The sequence below is a fragment of the Zootoca vivipara genome, chromosome 6, assembly GCF_965207765.1.
Source record: "Zootoca vivipara chromosome 6, rZooViv2.hap1.1, whole genome shotgun sequence".
Lineage (NCBI taxonomy): Eukaryota > Metazoa > Chordata > Lepidosauria > Squamata > Lacertidae > Zootoca > Zootoca vivipara.
The window spans coordinates 26272596-26291514 of record NC_142589.1 but is presented as its reverse complement, the minus strand read 5'-3'; the positions used below and the strand labels follow the sequence as shown (position 1 = coordinate 26291514).

Genomic DNA, 18919 nt, shown 5'->3' with positions numbered 1-18919 from the left:
ACTGTCTTGTTAATGCATGCAGCTCAATGCATCGGAGGGATGCACAGCAACTAAACCCCAATTTACACAAAGTTCCAAACACTTACCACTGCGTTTTAACCTTCATATTTTACCAGTAACAACAGCTGATTATGCACCTCTATTAAACACTGTACAGTTATACAACGAAAGAGAGAAGTCGTTCAGGCCAAGAGTGACACCCCAGAGTTAAAGTAAAAATTATGTGCCAAGAACAGAAACTAAAAGGGGAGCTTTAAGGCGGGTTTGTTTTGTTTTGTTGTGGACAGTTTCCCTCAAAGCCAAGTACAATTGTCGTTGTGGTTTGGGTGTGTGTCAAAAGCAAATGCTACTGCTTTTCCAGTTCACACACATAGAGAAGATGGTCCTCTGGAGACTTCCCGTGTGTTTTACTGAGATGGAGCTTAACGGCATGCTTGCTTGCAAAAGTCCTGTTGCAAAGTTTACACTGGTAGGAGGTCCCTATTTCTTCCTCCGGCGAAGGCGTCAACAGTTTCTCGGAGGCCGGCTTTGTTTGTGCTATCTGATTGTTGATCTGCTCACTGGACAGTTTGGACAAGTCTCGTAGCCTAAAACCTAGATGAGATTCAAGGTGACTGATGTACGTCGAAGGAGTTCTGATTTGGGAAGCACAGTCGTTGCAAAAGAACACCGGGTGCCCAGTGTCCAAATTTTTAAGGAACTTTGTCCCCCCTGTCCTTCGGAGCTGGTATTTCACATTGGCCAGCCAGTGGCTAATAGTGGTCATTGAGAGCCCCGTAAACCTGGAAATGTGCATCCTCTCCTGAGGGCTCAAGTCCGACATGATGTATTTCCCCTCCGATGTCTGCCGCAAGCTGGCTGCAAACTGCGCCTGAAGAATGAGCAAATGCTGAGGGTTCCAGTTGGACTGGCGCCCCTTCCTCTTCTGAGCCGGGGTCGCCTCTTCCGGTTCCTCTATTGTAGTCCCATCAATGTCAGATTTCTCAGAGATGCTGGAAGGCGTGGAGGATTTTGATGTGTGACTTTCTGTCAGGTTCTTCAGCATATCAGAGATATCTGACAAGGCATTCTCGCGTAGCGGCGAGTTTGACATGAATGACACAACCGCAGATGTCTTTGCCGTTGTCACTGTAGATGAAGAGGATGCTGAAGACACCGATGTGGATGACAAAAGCGCTGAACCCAAAGAGCAGCTTTTGTCACTCTTCCCTTTCGTCAAATCTATGGGCTGGTCATTGTTGACGTGATAAAAATAACGGTCTAAGTGGTCTGGCTTCTTGGACTGCAGAGGTGGGGTGGCCACAGCTGCCTTTTCCGCTAGGCTGTTGCTCATTTTAAAAAGCATGCTCATTGGGTCAAGGGCAGGCAAGGAAGGCTTAGCTGCCTTCCCAAGATGAATATTCATGACAGACTGCAATGCACTTAATGGGTTTACAAATGGCTGCTCTGGAGGGTGGTCGGTGATAATAGCTGTGCTGCTGCTCAAGGAACTTGTGATGGTCTTGACAAGCTCCTTACCATTTTCCACTGGTTCTCCTGTTGGGCTGTCCTTGCAGCTCTCCCTCTGCGAAACAGGGCTATTCTGTTGGCTTTTGAACCCAATGTCATTGGAAGTGTCCATCTTGAGGGACTCGCTGACTTCGCTACTACATGGCGAAGGTGTTGCTCTCTTCATCGGAGATAGCTTCCCTGCTTCAGGCTCCTTCATTTTCTCTTCAACTTTGGCCACTTTCTCGGTTACTTTCTTGACCAGCTCTTCCATGGCATGGAAGTTGGTTTTTGGCACAGGGGACGTCTGACTGCTGGGCGGGGACACCAAAGGCTGGCCTTTCGTTGGCGATACTATTTCAGCATTTCCAAACATCGGCTTCAAAGGAGTACTTTTCCCCGAAGAACCTAGGGACAATTTCATCATGTTGGGCAGCTGGTAGGCAGCATGAATACTGGGATAGCCACCCCAACTGGGTGTGCCATTCTGAGCTTTGTTAATAGCCGACGTGACCGTGTTTTCTAAAGATTTCAAGATATCCAGTCCCCCTTTGGGACTCTCTTCCAAGTCATTTTCAGTCAAATAATGATATTTTGAGGAGATATCATATTTTTCCTCATCCTCACTCGATTTTTCCTTGTCTTTCATCTTCTCATCAGGAATGATTCTGTCTTTATCAACTTCTTTCTTTACCTCCATGTTTAATTTTGGGGAGATGCTAGAGGGCGTGTTGGAAGGAGACGTGAAGGTGGTGGCTGCCAGGGGCACGGACTGTACTTTCTCATCAAGCAAAGCCGTAATCGTTGGTGTGACAGGGGCCTCTATGATAGGCTTCCCTTTCTTCATGGCCGAGTTGGTGACCTTAATGAAATGTCCCGTCACCATCATGTGGGCAGTGAGCTCCTGCAAAGTATCATGGGAACTCCCACATTCCATGCACTTGAGAATTTGAGATTTCCTTGCTTCAAAATGCCAAGCATAACTGGCACCGTTCTGGTGTCCATAGCGATTATTCGGTGTGATGTAAGGATTGGAATTCTTTTGAAGGGCATCGCTGGCATCAGAAATTGTTGCTTTTGGTGTCCCACCAGTGGAATCTGGAGAACTTGGAAGTTCTAGCTCCAATGATGTTTTCTTTCTTGGGGCTGGGATTATTTTTGCTGCTACAGGGGTTACGGGTTCCTTCAGAGGCACTTTTTGGTAATGTTTTGTTTTGATCATGTGCACACTCAAGTCTTGAAGTGACTCAAATGAATGGCCACAGTACATGCACTTTAAGACTTTCTGGGCATCTTCTTTGCCTTCCATTTCGAGCAAAGAGCGCTTACGAGGCTTGGACCACCTTTTAGGGTTATTGTTATCTGTTTCGTGGTTGTCATCCCGGTAATGTCCCGTTTCATTCATGTGCACCGTTAATTCCACTAACGTGTCATAGGCAGCGCTGCAGTCTTTACAGCGGAATTTACTGGCCCCAGTAAATATGGAGCCATAAAGCTTGCTGCTTTGTCTATACAACTGGACTGTGCTAAAAAGGCTAGGCTCAGGAAGGAGCCTATTCTGTGAGACCTGCTGCAGCGTCTTTGCCATGGCCGTCTGATGCCAGTCAAAGCTGCCGCTCCCGCAGCTGCTGCTGCTACTGCTGCTACTGCTGCTACTCCTGTTGTTCTTCTCAGAGGTTGGCTGGTGGAGATTCAAGTTCAGGTTGGACCAGTAGGAGTTGGAGAGGAAGTTATTGTAGACAGCTTTCATCTGCTCCAAGCTGTCCGAGACAACGGACTCCTCCAGCTGGATGGAGACCTCCTTGCTCTCCTCCTCATTCTTGATGGAGCTGCTCTCAAAGTCGGCCATGCGATCGCTGGTTTCGCTGATGTGCGACTCGCTGTCCATCTCATGGCTGGAAAACTCAGCAGCTGGAGAGTTCTGGTAGCTCTGGCAGTTCTTAGTGAAGTCCTTCTCCGGACAGGCATATTTGGCAGAAGGTTCTCCGTCGACCACGTTGTCGTCAGGTTCTAGGTCATCTTCTGCCATTGCTGCTGCCTTCAGCTCATCCGAAACGTAAGCTAGCAGAGTAAAAAAAGAGGAAGGAAAAGCAGAGAGAGAAAATTGGCGTTAGCAAATGCTGGTCTCATGTTATATATCAGCAGCTGGCATATTTCACTCAAAGAACCACATTTATTTATTAAAATTAAACAGTTAAAATTTAGTGTTTCTTCCAAGCAAGAGGAAAGGGGGGGAAGAGAGAGAAATCTGCTCTTCGAACATAATTTGCCACCTTATTCTTCTCAAGGGGCAACAGCTTGAAATTAAAACTAAATTTGAAATTAATGAAGCACATTCTGGAGGTGGCATTCATTTCTAAAGTAATAAATTACTTGTATCAACCTCAGAGACAGCAGTTCCTGTCTGTCAATTAATATGTCTTATGCTTCTCCTACCCCTAATGTATTTCTTAACAGACAGATTCACAATTTAAATTAAGCCAGATTTTTTTTTTTTACTCATTACATTTTTGAGAACCAATCTTTAATAAAACATAAAAACATCAATAAAGGAAAAAATCTCACAAACAACAACAACAAAAGTGCCTCAATTACAAGAAAATTAAAAGCTCATATTTGCATGTTGGGGCTGCTTAGAAAAGCAGGCATTACACTGAGAGTGAGGGCTTAGCCGCAGAAGGCATTTTGAGCCCAGAAGTAGCGACAAGTTCAAATCTTTTTATGTCCTCATTTTGCTCTGGGTTTTGGAGTTCTGAATTTCCTGATACAGTACTTTTTCCAGAACGTAAACCATGAACCATTCATTACAGCCCTCCATGCTCCCAGTTTCTTAATTTCTAAATTTTGTACAAATTGCCACACCTTATTTTTGTTATTGCATTTTTATTATTGTAAGCTGTTTTTATTTCCCCCCTAAATAAATAAACAAACAAATCATGTTGTTGATTCTTTGTTTTCTTTCTTTTTATGTTATGTCTGTTGCTTTTTTTTTGTTTAAACCATTTTAAATATTGTATTTCAATGCCTTGGGACCTTAGGGTAAAGGACAAGTAATAAATTATTATGATTATGATTATTGATTATAGTAAGTATTAGGTACTTACTAGGTAAGTAATAAGATGTACAAGAGTAGTCAACATTCAGTAATAAGGACTTCCTGGAAGACCTGAAGTCCTGAGTTTCTTTTTTTCTTCTTAAATGGGAATTAATTTCAGATAGGGAAAAGCTAGGAGGGGACATCATGTGAATCAATGTGGAAATATTATCCTAACAGAGATCCAACATCTCTATTACTTGTGCTACAAATGTCCAATTACTATTGCAAAGACTTCTTGACATGAAGCAAGAACAAGGAGAATGACAGCCGAAGCGAGATTGGGAAAATTTGTATGCTGCCCTTATTCTTCCAGAATAAATATATACAAGATCTTCCAGTGGACATTACAAATGTCAAAGTGTTTGCTCTTTAGACTACTTTGTCAATATTTACTCACCATAAGCTACAGGGGTACCCAACAGAGAACCTGCACTGCACTGTGTTTTCTTTCAAGGATGAGAAATGGTGGTCTGAGGTTGCACTAAGGTTTTCGGTGACTCAGGCGGCTATTTAAAATGATTAAATCTCCTTCTCTCATACTACAAGAACTTGGGGTCATGTAAAGAAGCTGAATGCTGGGAGATTCAGGACAGGCAAAAGAAAGTACTTTCTCACACAGCGCAGAGTTGAAACTATGAAACTTGCCCAGCGCTGGCCACCAATTTGGATGGCTTAAAAAAGAGGATTAGAAAAAAAATCACGGAGGAGATGGCTATCAATGGCCACTAGCCATGACTGCAATGTTCTACCTCTGCTGTTGGAAGCAGAATGCCTCTGAATCCCAGTTGCAGGGAAAGTGCTGCTGTGCTTGGGTTCCATTTGTGGGCACATGGTTGGCCACTGTGAGGACAGGAAGCAGTGCTAAATGAGCCATTGGCCTGATCCAGGAAGCTCCTCTTGTGTCCTTTTGTCCTGAAATCCCACCAGCATGGGTGTGCTGGCTGGGGCTGTTGGGGGTTGTAGTCCCACACCTCTGAAGGGCACCAGGTTGGCCAAGGCTGCCATAAGAGATCCCCAGTGGAACAGGCCAACTCTCCAACTAGTTCAGCATCTTGTTCCAAAGTGATCAAAGAGGTACTGTACTTCTGGGAATCCCTAGAGAAGGGTTTGAAGGTAACACTTCTCCACTGTTGTTGCCTATCCAAAACAGTTGCTACTCCTGAACATGTTCCTTTCAGTGTTAATAGCCTCTTGATAGATCTGTTCCTCATGAATTTAGCCAGCTGACATTTCCACCAGGCCTGCATCCCTGCCCTGCTGTTCTTCACAACCAGACAACGCAACCAGGGGAAAAATATGCATTAAGATATCTTCAACTATTTTCAAACTCAGATCATAGCAAATGAGACTTGCTACTCTAAATGTGTGCAGGTAGTAGAATCAACGGATTCTGAATAATTAGGAATCTACATGGAATCCCCATGTTGGAATTTGCAAGAGTATCAGAAGTGTATTGAATACTGTGTATGTATGTATGTGTGTGCTTGGTTGGGTGGGTGGGTTGCAGGGAGACTTACCCCAAGGACTGATGGATTGATAGCAATGCTTATTACTCTGTTCACCAGAAACGTCAGGAACATTAATTTTGAATGAATGGGTTGATTTGATTCATGCTTTACAACTGCTGCTAACTCCTGGTTCTTTTGTACGAAGTCTTTCTGAAGCCAACAGAAATGTGAGTAAGTCACATTAACTGCTTCACTGCCCTGAACCCCACCATTCTAAGAATCCTTCATAGCTTTCTTCAGGAATGAGGTATCACACATTCGAAGGTTATACAGAAATGGTCTACAAGCACCTAGTCCCGCACTTGATGTTGCTGTCCCCATCTCCCCCTGCTCATCCCATCACCCCTCAGTCTTCCACACATTGAGCAGAAGTTCTGCATTCAGCTAAGCGTGTGGTCTCCTCCTTGGGATCTTCTACCCAACACATGGAGGTCGGTGTGTGTGTGTGTGTGTGTGTGTGTGTGGAGTTGGCAGGGAGTGGCATGCAACATATTCCTCCTTCTCATTGTCTCAAAAGTCCACCAAGCACTCCTTTTTCCCCTGCCTTCCAATGTGGCTTCCATCATTCACACTCCCTAAACCTGCCAACATTATATTGACTAGTATCATTGTTGTTGTTATTGTTAATTACCCACCCTTCACTCTATGGTCTCAGGGTGGGCAACAAGAATAACAACAATATGCTACCCTTCTATACAACCCCACCTCTCCAAGTGACCTTCTTGATATTTCCACAAGGGAGTTTCATTGCGGTCTACAACACTATGGCAGGATTCAGGCACAAAAAGAGTTAATTTTCATGTACATATCTGAGTCAGTTCTCAAACCATGGTTTGTTGGGTGCTCAAAAGTCAGTCTGAAGCCACCTTTCAGATCACAGTTTGCACTAATTGTGATTTGAAAGATCATTGACAAACCACACTGCTATGATTGGGGCAGCACCCTCAAACTCAATTCATGTTTTTCCATCAGGCTGCTTCGGTGGGAGAGATGAGAAGAAGGCCTTGTTCCAACAGGTCTGCCGAAAGACCAGCTCCATCAGGTAACTCCTACCCTGAATTGTTTCTATGCCAGTTGGTCATTATAAAAGCTACTATCTAAGAACTGGTCCTTGAGTTTGCTCCCCCCCCTTCCCTCCTTGTCTCCTTTCCCTTGTGTGTCATTTTTACATATATTGTAAGCTTGCCTGCTTGTGTTACCTGATTGTACATAAACCACTCTGGGAGCTATTTTGGCTGAAGAGCAGGGTACAAATGCTTTAAGTAATAATGACAGCAAAAACACCACCACAACTGCCATTAGACTCATCCAGCCACCTGTCAGAATTGAAGGGAGCTGTAGTCCAACAACATCTGGAGGGCGCCAGGCTGAGTGAGGGCCAGTGTTCATTTCCAAGGGTCCGCATCATGGAGAGTTGGGTGAACTTGAGAAGCTCTTTTCACAAATCCACATGCAAATCCATATTTGGATATGTGTTTAAATGCATATTTTTTCACAAAATATTTTAATGTGTATTTTATCTCAATGTATGCATTTCTAAATATATTTTAGCCTAAGATACCCTTCAGTTTTACATATTCCAGTACATTTTCAGTCGATAATGGCACTGCAAAATTCAGTGAAGTGTTAGAGCATTAGATTGCAATCTGGATACTAGTCCATCCTCATCTCCAGGTCAAGTTGCTCCTCCTTTTCCAACATTGCAAAGATAAGGCCCTTCCTCTTCCCTGTCCTCTTGGCAATACAGAATAGAATAGAATAGAATAGAATAGAATAGAATAGAATAGAATAGAATTAAACAGGTTCATGCTCTGTATCTTCTATCTTTTCCTCTCTTCCACTGCCCCATCTTAATTCTCACCTCTCTCCAGACCTTTGACTCTGATGACAAAAACCATTCACTTCTCTCATAGCCCAGCGCATGCCCATCATTAAAATTGCCTTCTTGCCTGCTCCCAGAACTGCCAAAAATTTCTCAACCTTCCCTTCGGAGCCCTCTGTGGCCTTGTTCCCTGCCACCTTCAGACCTAGAACTCATATTACCTCTTCTTCCAGCCGCACCACATTCAACCATCTAAAGGTCTCTCTTTTCCTTTCTAATGGAAGCTACGACAGAATTGTGAGGTTGCACCAACTCTACCTTTCAAACTCCTCCTCAAAGCTCACTTTAGGCACAAACCATGCCCTCACTGCATCTATGCTCCATCCCCTGAAAAGGAGATGGCTACCTGAAGCACAGAGATCACACAGGTTATGGCACAAGTAGTTGGGATGTGATAAATGTGCCTCCACGCCCTCTCAAAGGTGGGAGCAGCATTGTCTATGCTTGAGTTCTTCCATTTTGGATCTTCAGTTGTCGCTTGGACTAAAAAAACCCATCATCCCTAGCCAGCTCAGCCAATTGTCAAGCATGATGGAAATTGTAATCCAACTATATCTGGGGTCCCAAGGCTGAAAACAGCTGGTCTACAATGGCTAGCAGTGGCTTCCCAGGATTTTACACTAACCCTACCTGGAGAGGTAGGGGACTGAATCTGGGAACTCTGAGCTGCAGCCATGCCTTGGGCGTACTGAACAAGCCAGATCCTATGATTCCTGATTGGTACTGCATTCAGGAAGTTCAAGTCAAAGGTGTTAATGCTATGCATTCAAATAAGACAATTACACAGATGAGGATACAATGGGAGCGATAACAGAAAACGTGTTTTCTTCTATTACAGCAGTTACCATCCCCCAAAACACAGAACTCTGCAAATTTATGTTATGCATCTAATTTCCATTTCAATCCCTTCCATCTTTGTTTTGATGTATTCAAGAGAAGGACTCCTAATTTTCATGCCTGAAGCCACCCAGGTTGAGAAAGTTTAGAGCCTGTTCTTGCGGTCTCTCACACATATCACTCGGTAACACATCACTTGATGGATAATCACTGGAAAACTTGGAGCTGAATGTGTAAGCCGCCTCAAATGAAAAGTGTGTGGTATGAAGTGACACAAGTTTGATTCAACTGTTCATTTTAGGGTGCTTGATTTGTAACTGCAAATAATCGGTTGTAGTTTCTAACCTCTTTGAAAACACAATTCTATTTGAATGCAGATTTGACAGGGCACGGGGGTTATTTGTGATGAGGAATGTACACCCCAATACACCTATCGTCTTATTTTATTTTTGCATAATCTAGGTCACATCCAAACCGTTCATTTAAAGCACTATTATACAACTGTTAACTGTCATGGGGGAATCCTGGGAACTGTAGTTTAAGGGTGCTCACAGACACACACATACACCCCAAGCTACAATTTTTAGCAGCCTTAACAAACAGCAGTTCCTAGGATTCTCCATAACTGTTTAGCCTGGCTCCAGGCACCACTGTGTGTGGGTTGACTTTGCCCACTGGGGGTGGCATCTCCCTTGCCCTATCTCGAGGTCTTGCAGGGTGGCGTCATTCTGTGAGATCTCGTGAGAAGGAGGAAGGGTAAGGCCTTCAAAGGCTTCACTCACATGCACTCAGGGCCATATTGCCCCTAGTGAGCTTCCCATCCCACCCACCCTCAATCTTAGTCTTTCACTGAGCTAGTTGGGTTGCTGGTTGACAGGACCAGAAATGAATTTTTCTCCCAACCATAACTGCCCTCTTGCCTGGTTCCATCTCCCCCCCCCCCACACACACCATTCCCTCAATGATTTCAGACTTACTCTTGCTAGGTGATGCTTGGACTTCTGCATATTGGTGGAGATGTCATGAGGCAGGATCAAAATAGTGAAGGAAGCCCCCCTGTGGCAAGGGGAGAGATTGGCCATGGCATGCTCAGTTTAGGGCCCCTGAATGGCTGGAATCTCTCACCCTGGCCACCCAGTGAGACGCTGGGCACCTGGCTCAGGTGGTTGAGGTGTTTCTGAACCCTGACAGAGGTTGTGGTGCTTCCTAACCCTGACAGAAGACCATTCTGTCAGCAACGGTTGGTGGAATGTGGAGTGATACCATTACCCTACTGCCATGCCCACCCCACTTTCTGCTGTAGCCAATCACGATTTAGTCTGATTCTTATACAACTCTATGTCCTGTCCTGCATATTTCACTGCTATCACAGGGCCACAGATTACCACCTTCATGGGCAAAAGTAACTTTCAAAGTCCTGGAAGTATGCACATTTTGCCCTATTGCCCCTAAGCTAGGATGTTGCCTTCGGATACAGTGGAGAACTCTGTCCGCAGCTGCCAGTTCATCCAGCTTCCGTAAATGAAATTGAAAAAGGGAAGCCATCGTTGCTTTTCGCTTCAGGCAGCGTATCTCCTCAGGCTGGTCCTGTTGGTTAGAGGACCTCTTTCTCTGAAGCTAAACTCGAATACACCACTATTCAAGTTAGTACAATATGCTCGGATTTCTTTCTGTGTGTGAAACAGAGAAGCAGAGAAACACAGCAGAGAAACCGAGGCACACTACATGAATTTGCATGGCAACATTTGTATAAGAGTGTCAGCTGGCACACCTACTAACAGTAATGAACTACCTGTTCTGGAATCTTTCTGGGCCCAAGATTGTTCTTCTGGTTTTAGAAGTAGGGTCAAAAGAGGCAGTAAAAAGGTTGTTAATGGTGGATTTGTGAGAATAATTACCTCTTCCCCTAAAAAAAGAAGTTCGAGTGCGCATCTTTTGGGATTCCATATTTATAAAACCAGGCTTTTGAGGGGTTGTAGATAGGTTAACATGCAAGTTTGGGAATTCTTACAAAGGTTGCTATCATCATAGTTGCCTTCTATCTTCCACCCTTTGGGGCCAATAAAGCAGCAATTGAAATGCCGTGTAAATTCTGCCATGATATGAACATAATCATGGCCCTATTTATTACTATTTCACCTTTGCAGAACAAAGCCAAAACATTGGAATCCTTCCCTCAGCTTCACAGAATTGTGCACATGTGTCATGTGTGCAGTCGCCCGGGAAAATTTCCAGACTATGTGGATTTTTGCAAAGCCCAAACAAGCGATTCCTTATTGATTTAGTGACTGAAACGTTGGACACACACTGCTTAGATTTGGAATCAAATGGAGGATTCTGCACAGTGCCATCAATTTGCACTTGCTACCAAGACTTGGCCCAGTAGAGAGTTTGTGCTCTGGGCTGTATATGCTAACTGATTAGAGTGGGAAGAATGAGGCTATGAATCACACCTTTTTCATTTCAAAAAGAATATTTGGCTAGCTTTTCAGGGGGCCTCTGTCTCTGGAAAATATGGCACATTAAAAACTACCGCTGCACAAAACTTCATTTTTATGTGTTAGATGTGCTCTGTAGGGATATCAGACTATAGCTTCTAAACTTCTTCCAAGCTGAGAGGAAAGCAGGGACAGGGGGAAATCAAAAATTACTGAGAAAGAAATATTCAGCCTTCTTCCATTCCTCCCTTATCCTACATTATCATGGCAGCAGCTCTACCAATGAAATGCAGCGCCCTGTTGGCGGGAAGGAACGCAGCGCCCTGCTGGCACAAGGAAACGGCCAGGAGGCCCCCTGGCACTGCCCAGACCCACCCAGGCCCTGTGGCCCACCCTCGGAAGGGGGGAGGCCGCGTGGACCCAGCAAGCAGCGGAGTCACAGAAGATGACCGGGAAGGCCCTGCCGCGGCCCGGGCCCACCCAGGCACCCCAGCCTGCTGGGAGAAGGGAAGAAGGGAAGAAGGCAGCGTGGAGCAGCGAAGCCCTCTTCCCCACTCAATCCGGCATCTCCGGCCCCATGGGAGACAGACAGGGCCATGAGAAGCTGCCAGGCGGCCTCCGGCACAGCGTGGCCCCGCTGTGAGGTGCGGGGGCCACCGTGAGGCTCCCCCCGTCGCCCGGCACGCCAGGCCCTAACGCTGTGCCAGGGGGGCTCTCTCCGCTGGCTCCATGGCGCGCCTACCTGGCCTCTGCTGCCAGTGAGAGGGCTCCGGGAAGCCCCGAGGCCTTCCGGCGCGAGCGCCTCCAGGGAAGGTAAGAGTTGAAGGCAGCTCTTCCTGGATTCAAAATATTCTGGTTGCAACTGCTGCCGCGACGCGAATGGAGAGGAAGTTGTTGCCCGGCTGCCACCGAGAGGGCCAGGAGGCGTGTCCAGAGTGCAGTGACCAAGGAGGATCTAGCCTTGGGAGGGACGGTGATCCATCACCCAGGCATTACCTATTGCAATGCGTCCCTTTACAGGCTTGATGGGGTTCATCTGTCTGTGACTGGGAATGATTTATGGCTGACCTCCATGTCAGTGGGGTTAAGGGATTTAGGGGTTGTTTACAGGTGTGAGTGGTTGGCGGTGAGCGTGGGGCTTGTGTGGTGGATAAGCTCTGTTTTAGGTGATAGGGATGGGGGAACTCTCTTGCCATCCCTATGTGAAGGGGTATTCCGTTAAAGGAATCCAGGGACTCAATGGTTTGGTCAACCCTGAGAGGGGTTGTGCTTGTGCCTGAGTCCAGGGGGACATCTGAGTCCAGGTGGACATAGCATGTCCCCGGCTTTCCGCCATTGTGGGTGTTCACCTTAGGCAAGGGTGCAGGGAGCTAGTCGAACCAGAGCCTATGCAACCACTCACTTGCTGTAATCAATAAAGTTGTGGCCTTTATCCGGCAAAAAACCAAACCAAAAATTTGGGTCTTGTGTGAATTTATTTAAAGGGGAGGTTTAAAGGTCTAAACACACAATTGTGGGATTATTTTATCTCGGGTATCATCATAACTGTCTCAACCTTGAGTACTTTGACTCAGGGACTGGGCACCATCTGCTATTGTGGTTGAAGGAGCAAAACGTTCTGGGCTGGCCCCATATGCTAGTGCCAAGTTGAGCCCATTGCAATCCAAGACAAACTTTGGCAGGCTAGTAGGAAATGATTGAGTCAGAATGATATACAGTAAGTCCACAACTTATGTGTGTGCTAGGTTCCGAGGATCGCGCCCAAAGCCAAAATCGCCTATAGTCAAAACACATTGGGTTCAATGTCGGGTGGGATTGCCAAAGTCATTTTTCTGGAACCCCGTCCCCTTTTATTTTTAAAATTCTGCCACACATGAAATGCCGAATGCACACAAGTTAAATGTGCGTAAGTTGCAGGCTTACTGTAAACACCAAATCTATCTAGCCCACCAAGCTGAAAACAGCTTATCAAGATGCTTCACAAATGATAAGATCGGAAGGAATTGCTAGTATTTTTTTGTGCCTGGGGAAGGCAAGAATTAATAAATAATTACATGCTTCTTGGGGGTCAAAGTACTAGGGATTTCAATACCAGAGGAGGGGAGAGTGCTCTGAAGTTCAGGTTCCCCTTGGGGCATCTGGTTGGCCACTGTGAGAACAGAATGCTGGACTAGATGGGCCATTGGCCTGATCCAGTAGGCTGTCCTTATGTTCCAGTGGATTCACTCCCCCTCTAGAGCACAGATTTGTCCCACCTAATAAATACTTTTAATAAACCTAAAGAACACCAAGCTTTTCAGTGAACACCATTTCCACATAAATAAGCATTTCTTAGAATAGGAATATTTCTGGGTTTTTTTAAAATAAAAGATCAGTGGCAGGTGGTTCTTCACCCCCCCCCCTCCCCGAGGGTATGCTTTGGAGACCCACCCATCAGATCGGTGGGTCAGACCAGCTCAGGCTACCCCAAATTCCTCCTGGTGCAAGTTTTTCAATAAGCAGGAGGAAGAGTAGATAAATGTGTCACCAAATCTGTCTTCTGAACTGATTCCAGAAATACCAAATGCCATCACTTCCCATTTCATGCCTGTCTTTGGGTGGCATGTTTTAATCACTCTGGAAAATGCCAGTCCACTGAAAGGAACGGATATAAGGCCAACAGCCAACATTAGGATGTAAGCAGACCCAAGAATCAGGGCACTCAATATGCCTCTAAGGACTCTTAATTATTATGATTCTTCACAAGATGTTCAGAAGAAACTCTTGTTTCTTCCATCCACTCAGAAAGGGACATTCAGACCATTTTGCTTCTAGACTGTCTCACCACTGTCATGTTTGGAATGGCAGGACTGAGACGTGAAAGGTAAGCAGCAAAATGACCCTTTAAACGTCTTAGCACTCTTGCTTCTAAATGAAATTCACGTTCTGTCCACCATCACCCCACTTCGGCCCAGCCAATTGCCCCACAATTTCTGCTCGTTTATAGTATTTGAAAACCTAAATGAGGCAAACTGGATGTAATTGACATTAGGCAGGTGGGCACCCTTTTCATGATATTGGCGAAACCATTTTCTAAAGACACATACAGCAAGTTATCACACATCCAAAATGATGAGGAACTAGTTCCACAGATGAAAAGCCAATTAGTCAGGGGACGATATGAACTCAGGAACTGGACATGCCAGCTGCATAACAAAACAAAACAATGCAATTATTATTATTATTATTATTATTATTATTATTATTATTATTATTTTATTCCTTCTTTTCATCCAAACGTCCCAGAATATTAAAAACAGTTTAAAACAACTTGCAACCATAAAAATAATTTGCATCCTAAAAATATACACCGCATGTGTCAAAAGCCAAGGTCAAGAGGTGCAGCATTCAAAGAAAGCTGTACAATGAAGGTGCTGTGGGGAGGGAGTTCCACAGCGTAGGGGCCATCACAAAGAAGGCCTTCTCCCAAGCCACCATCACTACCCATGAGGCTCCAAGGGAGGAATAACTACCAAGAGGGCCCCCTCAGCCAATCCCAGTGCCCGAGAAGGTCTGTAGGGAAGGCAGCAGTCTTTCAGGAATTCAGGATCATTTACTTTAATTTGTGTCTAAACCAGAATAGGAAGAGGGGCAACCATAAGAGATAGAAGCTGTGTACATATCAACCCATTTTCAGTGCAAAAATTAAGTTTTTTTTCCCTGAATCTGGAATTGTTTATGCTCATCCTCAGCATGCTGCTTTCAATCTAGGTTGAATCTTCCGACGTTCAGCTTCATCGGATGTTATGAGAGAGGGAGAAAGACTATCCTCTATCCTCTTTCTCCATGCCACGTGTAATTTTATAAATCATTAGTGCATAATCTATATTTTGTTCTGTGGCTGAAATGACCATGATGGTCAATACAGCTGCAACCATAAACAAATATATTATTATTAATTGTATATACTTCTACCCTGTCCCCTATTACTTGCCTTTACTCTAAGCTGAAAAGTCACCCTGTGCCCTTGATTATTTTGGTTGCCCTTTTCTGAACCTTTTCCCAACTTTACAATACCCTATTTGAGGTGAGGCAACCAGGTTTTTAAAGATTACCAGGAATGGGATGAAGATGTCGTTTCCATCGTGCCAACCACAGCTACCTCTTTTTTAAAAATAATAATAATAATAATAATAATAATAATAATAATAATAATAATAACAATACAAAAATAAAAAGGTGTCCTCAGCACAGTATGTGAAGAGAACACTTTACAGTTCCAGTTGTGAGCTTCAATGTCACAGAAGAAAAAGGCACTTGTCCAATGCCTTTCCCTTGCAAACACCCTCATCATGACCTGTGTTAATGAAGTTAATTGAATTTAAGATCAATAATGGTTAATTATTGCGATTTGACATTCTGAGATAAATGGCTTTAAGACGGAGAAATGTGTGTGAGTGTGTGTATGAATGTTCACCAAAAGAAGGTTGAATGCATTAGAGCCTTAAGAGGGATCACGCAAGCCTCCCATTGATCCCTGGGACAATCTGATCGACTTAATCCCCTGATGAATGTGGGCTTTTTCACAGCTACAAGTAAATGTTCTACAAGACTACTCTAACCCTTGTCACTGACCAAATCTATACGAGCCGGAAATCCATTGAGATAGATTAAAGAGGGGCTGAGGATACAAGAGTGATGCTTCAAATAAAGGAGAAAGTTTATCATATTGACTATTTACACAAAGTAGAGAGTACACCATTATGAATCACAGAGGCTGGATTTTAGAGCTGCATGGTGATGGAAAAGGTAGCATAGGCTCTAATGTCCTTAAAAATAAAATCCATGTCCATTGCATATGGTACCACCTCTTCTCCTGCCTTCAGATCCCACCTTCAAACACACCTGTTCCATGGGACCATTGGCCCATCAGTGTAACACAGGGAACTAACTGCCTTAGACTGACTCAGACCAATGGTCTATCAGGCTCAGTACGGTCTACACTGACTGGCAGCAGTTCTCCAGGGTTTCGGACAGGAGTCTCTCCCAGTCCTACCTGGAAATGGCAGGGATTGAACCTGGGACCTTCTGCATGCAGAGCAGATGCTCTACCACTGAGCTACTCATTCTTGACTGCAGCCGGTCTTTAAGAAAATGGCACTGCAGTTGCCATGTCCTTCCCTTGCCTACTTTGTTCACTTCTTCCTTTTGTTGCTCTTAAGCTACTTTGCCCAAATAGCTTCAAAAGCTGCCCTCTGCCTTAACCCAGGATCTGCTGCCTGGTTTAGAACATTTAGCATGGAATATCCATCAGTGGTTTTAAATATACACCCAGCATTATTCAGGACAGTCCAAGTTTCTGCACCATTGTCTAAGCATGGCCTGAGCAATGGCCAGCTCTGCTCTCTCGTAAAGATGATTCACACATTCTTCTTCGTTTCTGTTTGTAACATTGAGTGATTATTATGGCTTTATTATTTCTAAAACTTATATCCCACCCTTCTTTCCAAAGGAGCCCTGGCCAGCAAACACATCTATGGTGTGTGTACACACACACACACACACACACACACACACACCACTTTTTAAAAAATAGAAGTATATTTACAGCAATTGAAATGATAATGAAATGTTTTAAACAGATTTAAAAACCGTCATCAGCAAACCATGTGCTGATTTGTAAAAATGTTATGAGAGACATTGCACATATCGTTGTAAACCAAGAAAACCTTTAATAAACAAAAACAAAAACCAAATCATGTGCAGGTATCTAAAGGAAGAAAATACTGCCGATGCCTGAATAATGTCAATGGGCAAGGAATTCCAAAGTGAATCAGCCATTGCACAGTGGAGATAACAGCCAGAGGATATCTCCCTCTTGTGTATGGATGGCACTGTCTCAGCTGTGTAAGGATCCGCACTCAAATAAAAGAGAACATTACTGAACACTATTTAACTGAACGTCACAAAATGCTGAAAAGTGGCTTACAAATGCTGCCAATAAATACATGAATACAGGGCAAGGTGAGCCTTCAAGTGCAATAATTTTCAAGATAATCAGTCAACACATTCGGGTACAAGTTATGAAAAGGTCAGAAATCAAAGGACGACAAATCATGGGCAGTTAATATAGGTTTGAACTGGCCCATGGTTCCACCGAAGGTATTTTAGGATTGGATCAGCATACACAGAGAATATGAAAGGCTCAAAGATGTGGGCTAGTCTCCTTCCTTCCTTCCTTCCTTCCTTCCTTCCTTCCTTCCTTCCTTCCTTCCTTCCTTCCTTCCTTCCTTCTTGCCTTTATTTTTTTTAAACTGCCAGTAACCTACTTTCTTTCGAGATGCACCAAGTTTGCTTTGCTGACAGTTCCTCCCTGTGAAGGAAGATCCCGCCGATGTGTTCCGATTGGAAGTTGTACATGCACACTGAACAAGTTAAATGACCATTTACAAGATTTGTAATGACAAAGTAAACGTTGTCAAGGAAAGAAGAAAAAGAGGAAAAATATTCCTGATTGCGGAGTGCTGACAATAAGGCAACGCTGAAGAGTTCTGTCAAAATGTAAGATTATGCAAAAACACTATTGAGAACACTGCTAATCATCTGCTCTTGTCAATTACTTGAAGGGTATCTGACAGCATATTTACATTAAACACATTTCAGAAGCAAACTCCTTAATGCTCTACCGGAATATTTTTTTCAGTGCCACGAGGAATCCTTAAAAGGATCCCTCTGCAGCAAGGCAGAATTAATGGTGTAACACAAAAGTCTATACCTGGCAGTTGAGTCCACTACTTTATGCAATTTACTGTTGGATTCAATTCAAAAAGATATGATAATTAGCAAGGACTTCTTTTTCTGTGATCGTTTTAGTGCAGTGCCATCATTGGAGGTAGAACTCCAATGATAACAATTGACAGGGTGGTGGTGGTGGTAGAAAAAGGTTTCTGCCCCAGGGAGCTTACAAAGTCACAGATTGACAGGGGGGAAATAAAATAGGGATGGAGAGATGAGACTCTCAAACCAAAAGATTGCAGGTAGAAGAGACACAAGGAACAAAAGTAAGAAAAGCAGTCAGTGATGAACAGTGGGATCTGTCAATTTTGGTCTTTACCTCATTTCCATTTTGTTGTAGCTTTAAGTTCAGTTCCCCACGTTTCTACAATGATTTGCAATTTTAAAAGTCGTTGTGGAAATTTATCAGCATTTGGTCTCAATTCTTCCTAATATACACATTTATATATGTAAAGGTAAAGGTAAAGGGACCCCTGACCATTAGGTCCAGTCGTGACCGACTCTGGGGTTGCACGCTCATCTCGCATTATTGGCCAAGGGAGCCGGCGTATAGCTTCCAGGTCATGTGGCCAGCATGACAAAGCCGCTTCTGGCAAACCAGAGCAGCACATGGAAACGCCGTTTACCTTCCCGCTGTAGCGGTTCCTATTTATCTACTTGCATTTTGACGTGCTTTCGAACTACTAGGTTGGCAGGAGCTGGGACCGAGCAACGGGAGCTCACCCCGTCACAGGGATTCGAACCGCCGACCTTCTGATCAGCAAGCCCTAGGCTCAGTGGTTTAACCACAGCGCCACCTGGGTCCCTGTATTTATATATGTACATTTCCCCCAAAAAATACACACTTATGCAAAGCAATTTTCTTAATGTAGGGTTGCCATATTTCAAAAAGGAA

At 44.3% G+C, this 18919-nt stretch overlaps 1 protein-coding gene across 1 annotated transcript in view; it reads right to left on the bottom strand.

The window, feature by feature from the left end:
• Nucleotides 1-263: 263 nt before the first annotated feature.
• The window catches only part of TSHZ3 (teashirt zinc finger homeobox 3), a 105140-nt gene continuing 86484 nt past the window's right edge, over nucleotides 264-18919 (bottom strand). Inside the window, exon 2 of the mRNA XM_088671839.1 lies at nucleotides 264-3549. Coding sequence (XP_088527965.1) covers nucleotides 347-3549 — 3203 coding nt within the window. The 3' untranslated portion in view covers nucleotides 264-346. The remainder of the gene's footprint in view (nucleotides 3550-18919) is intronic.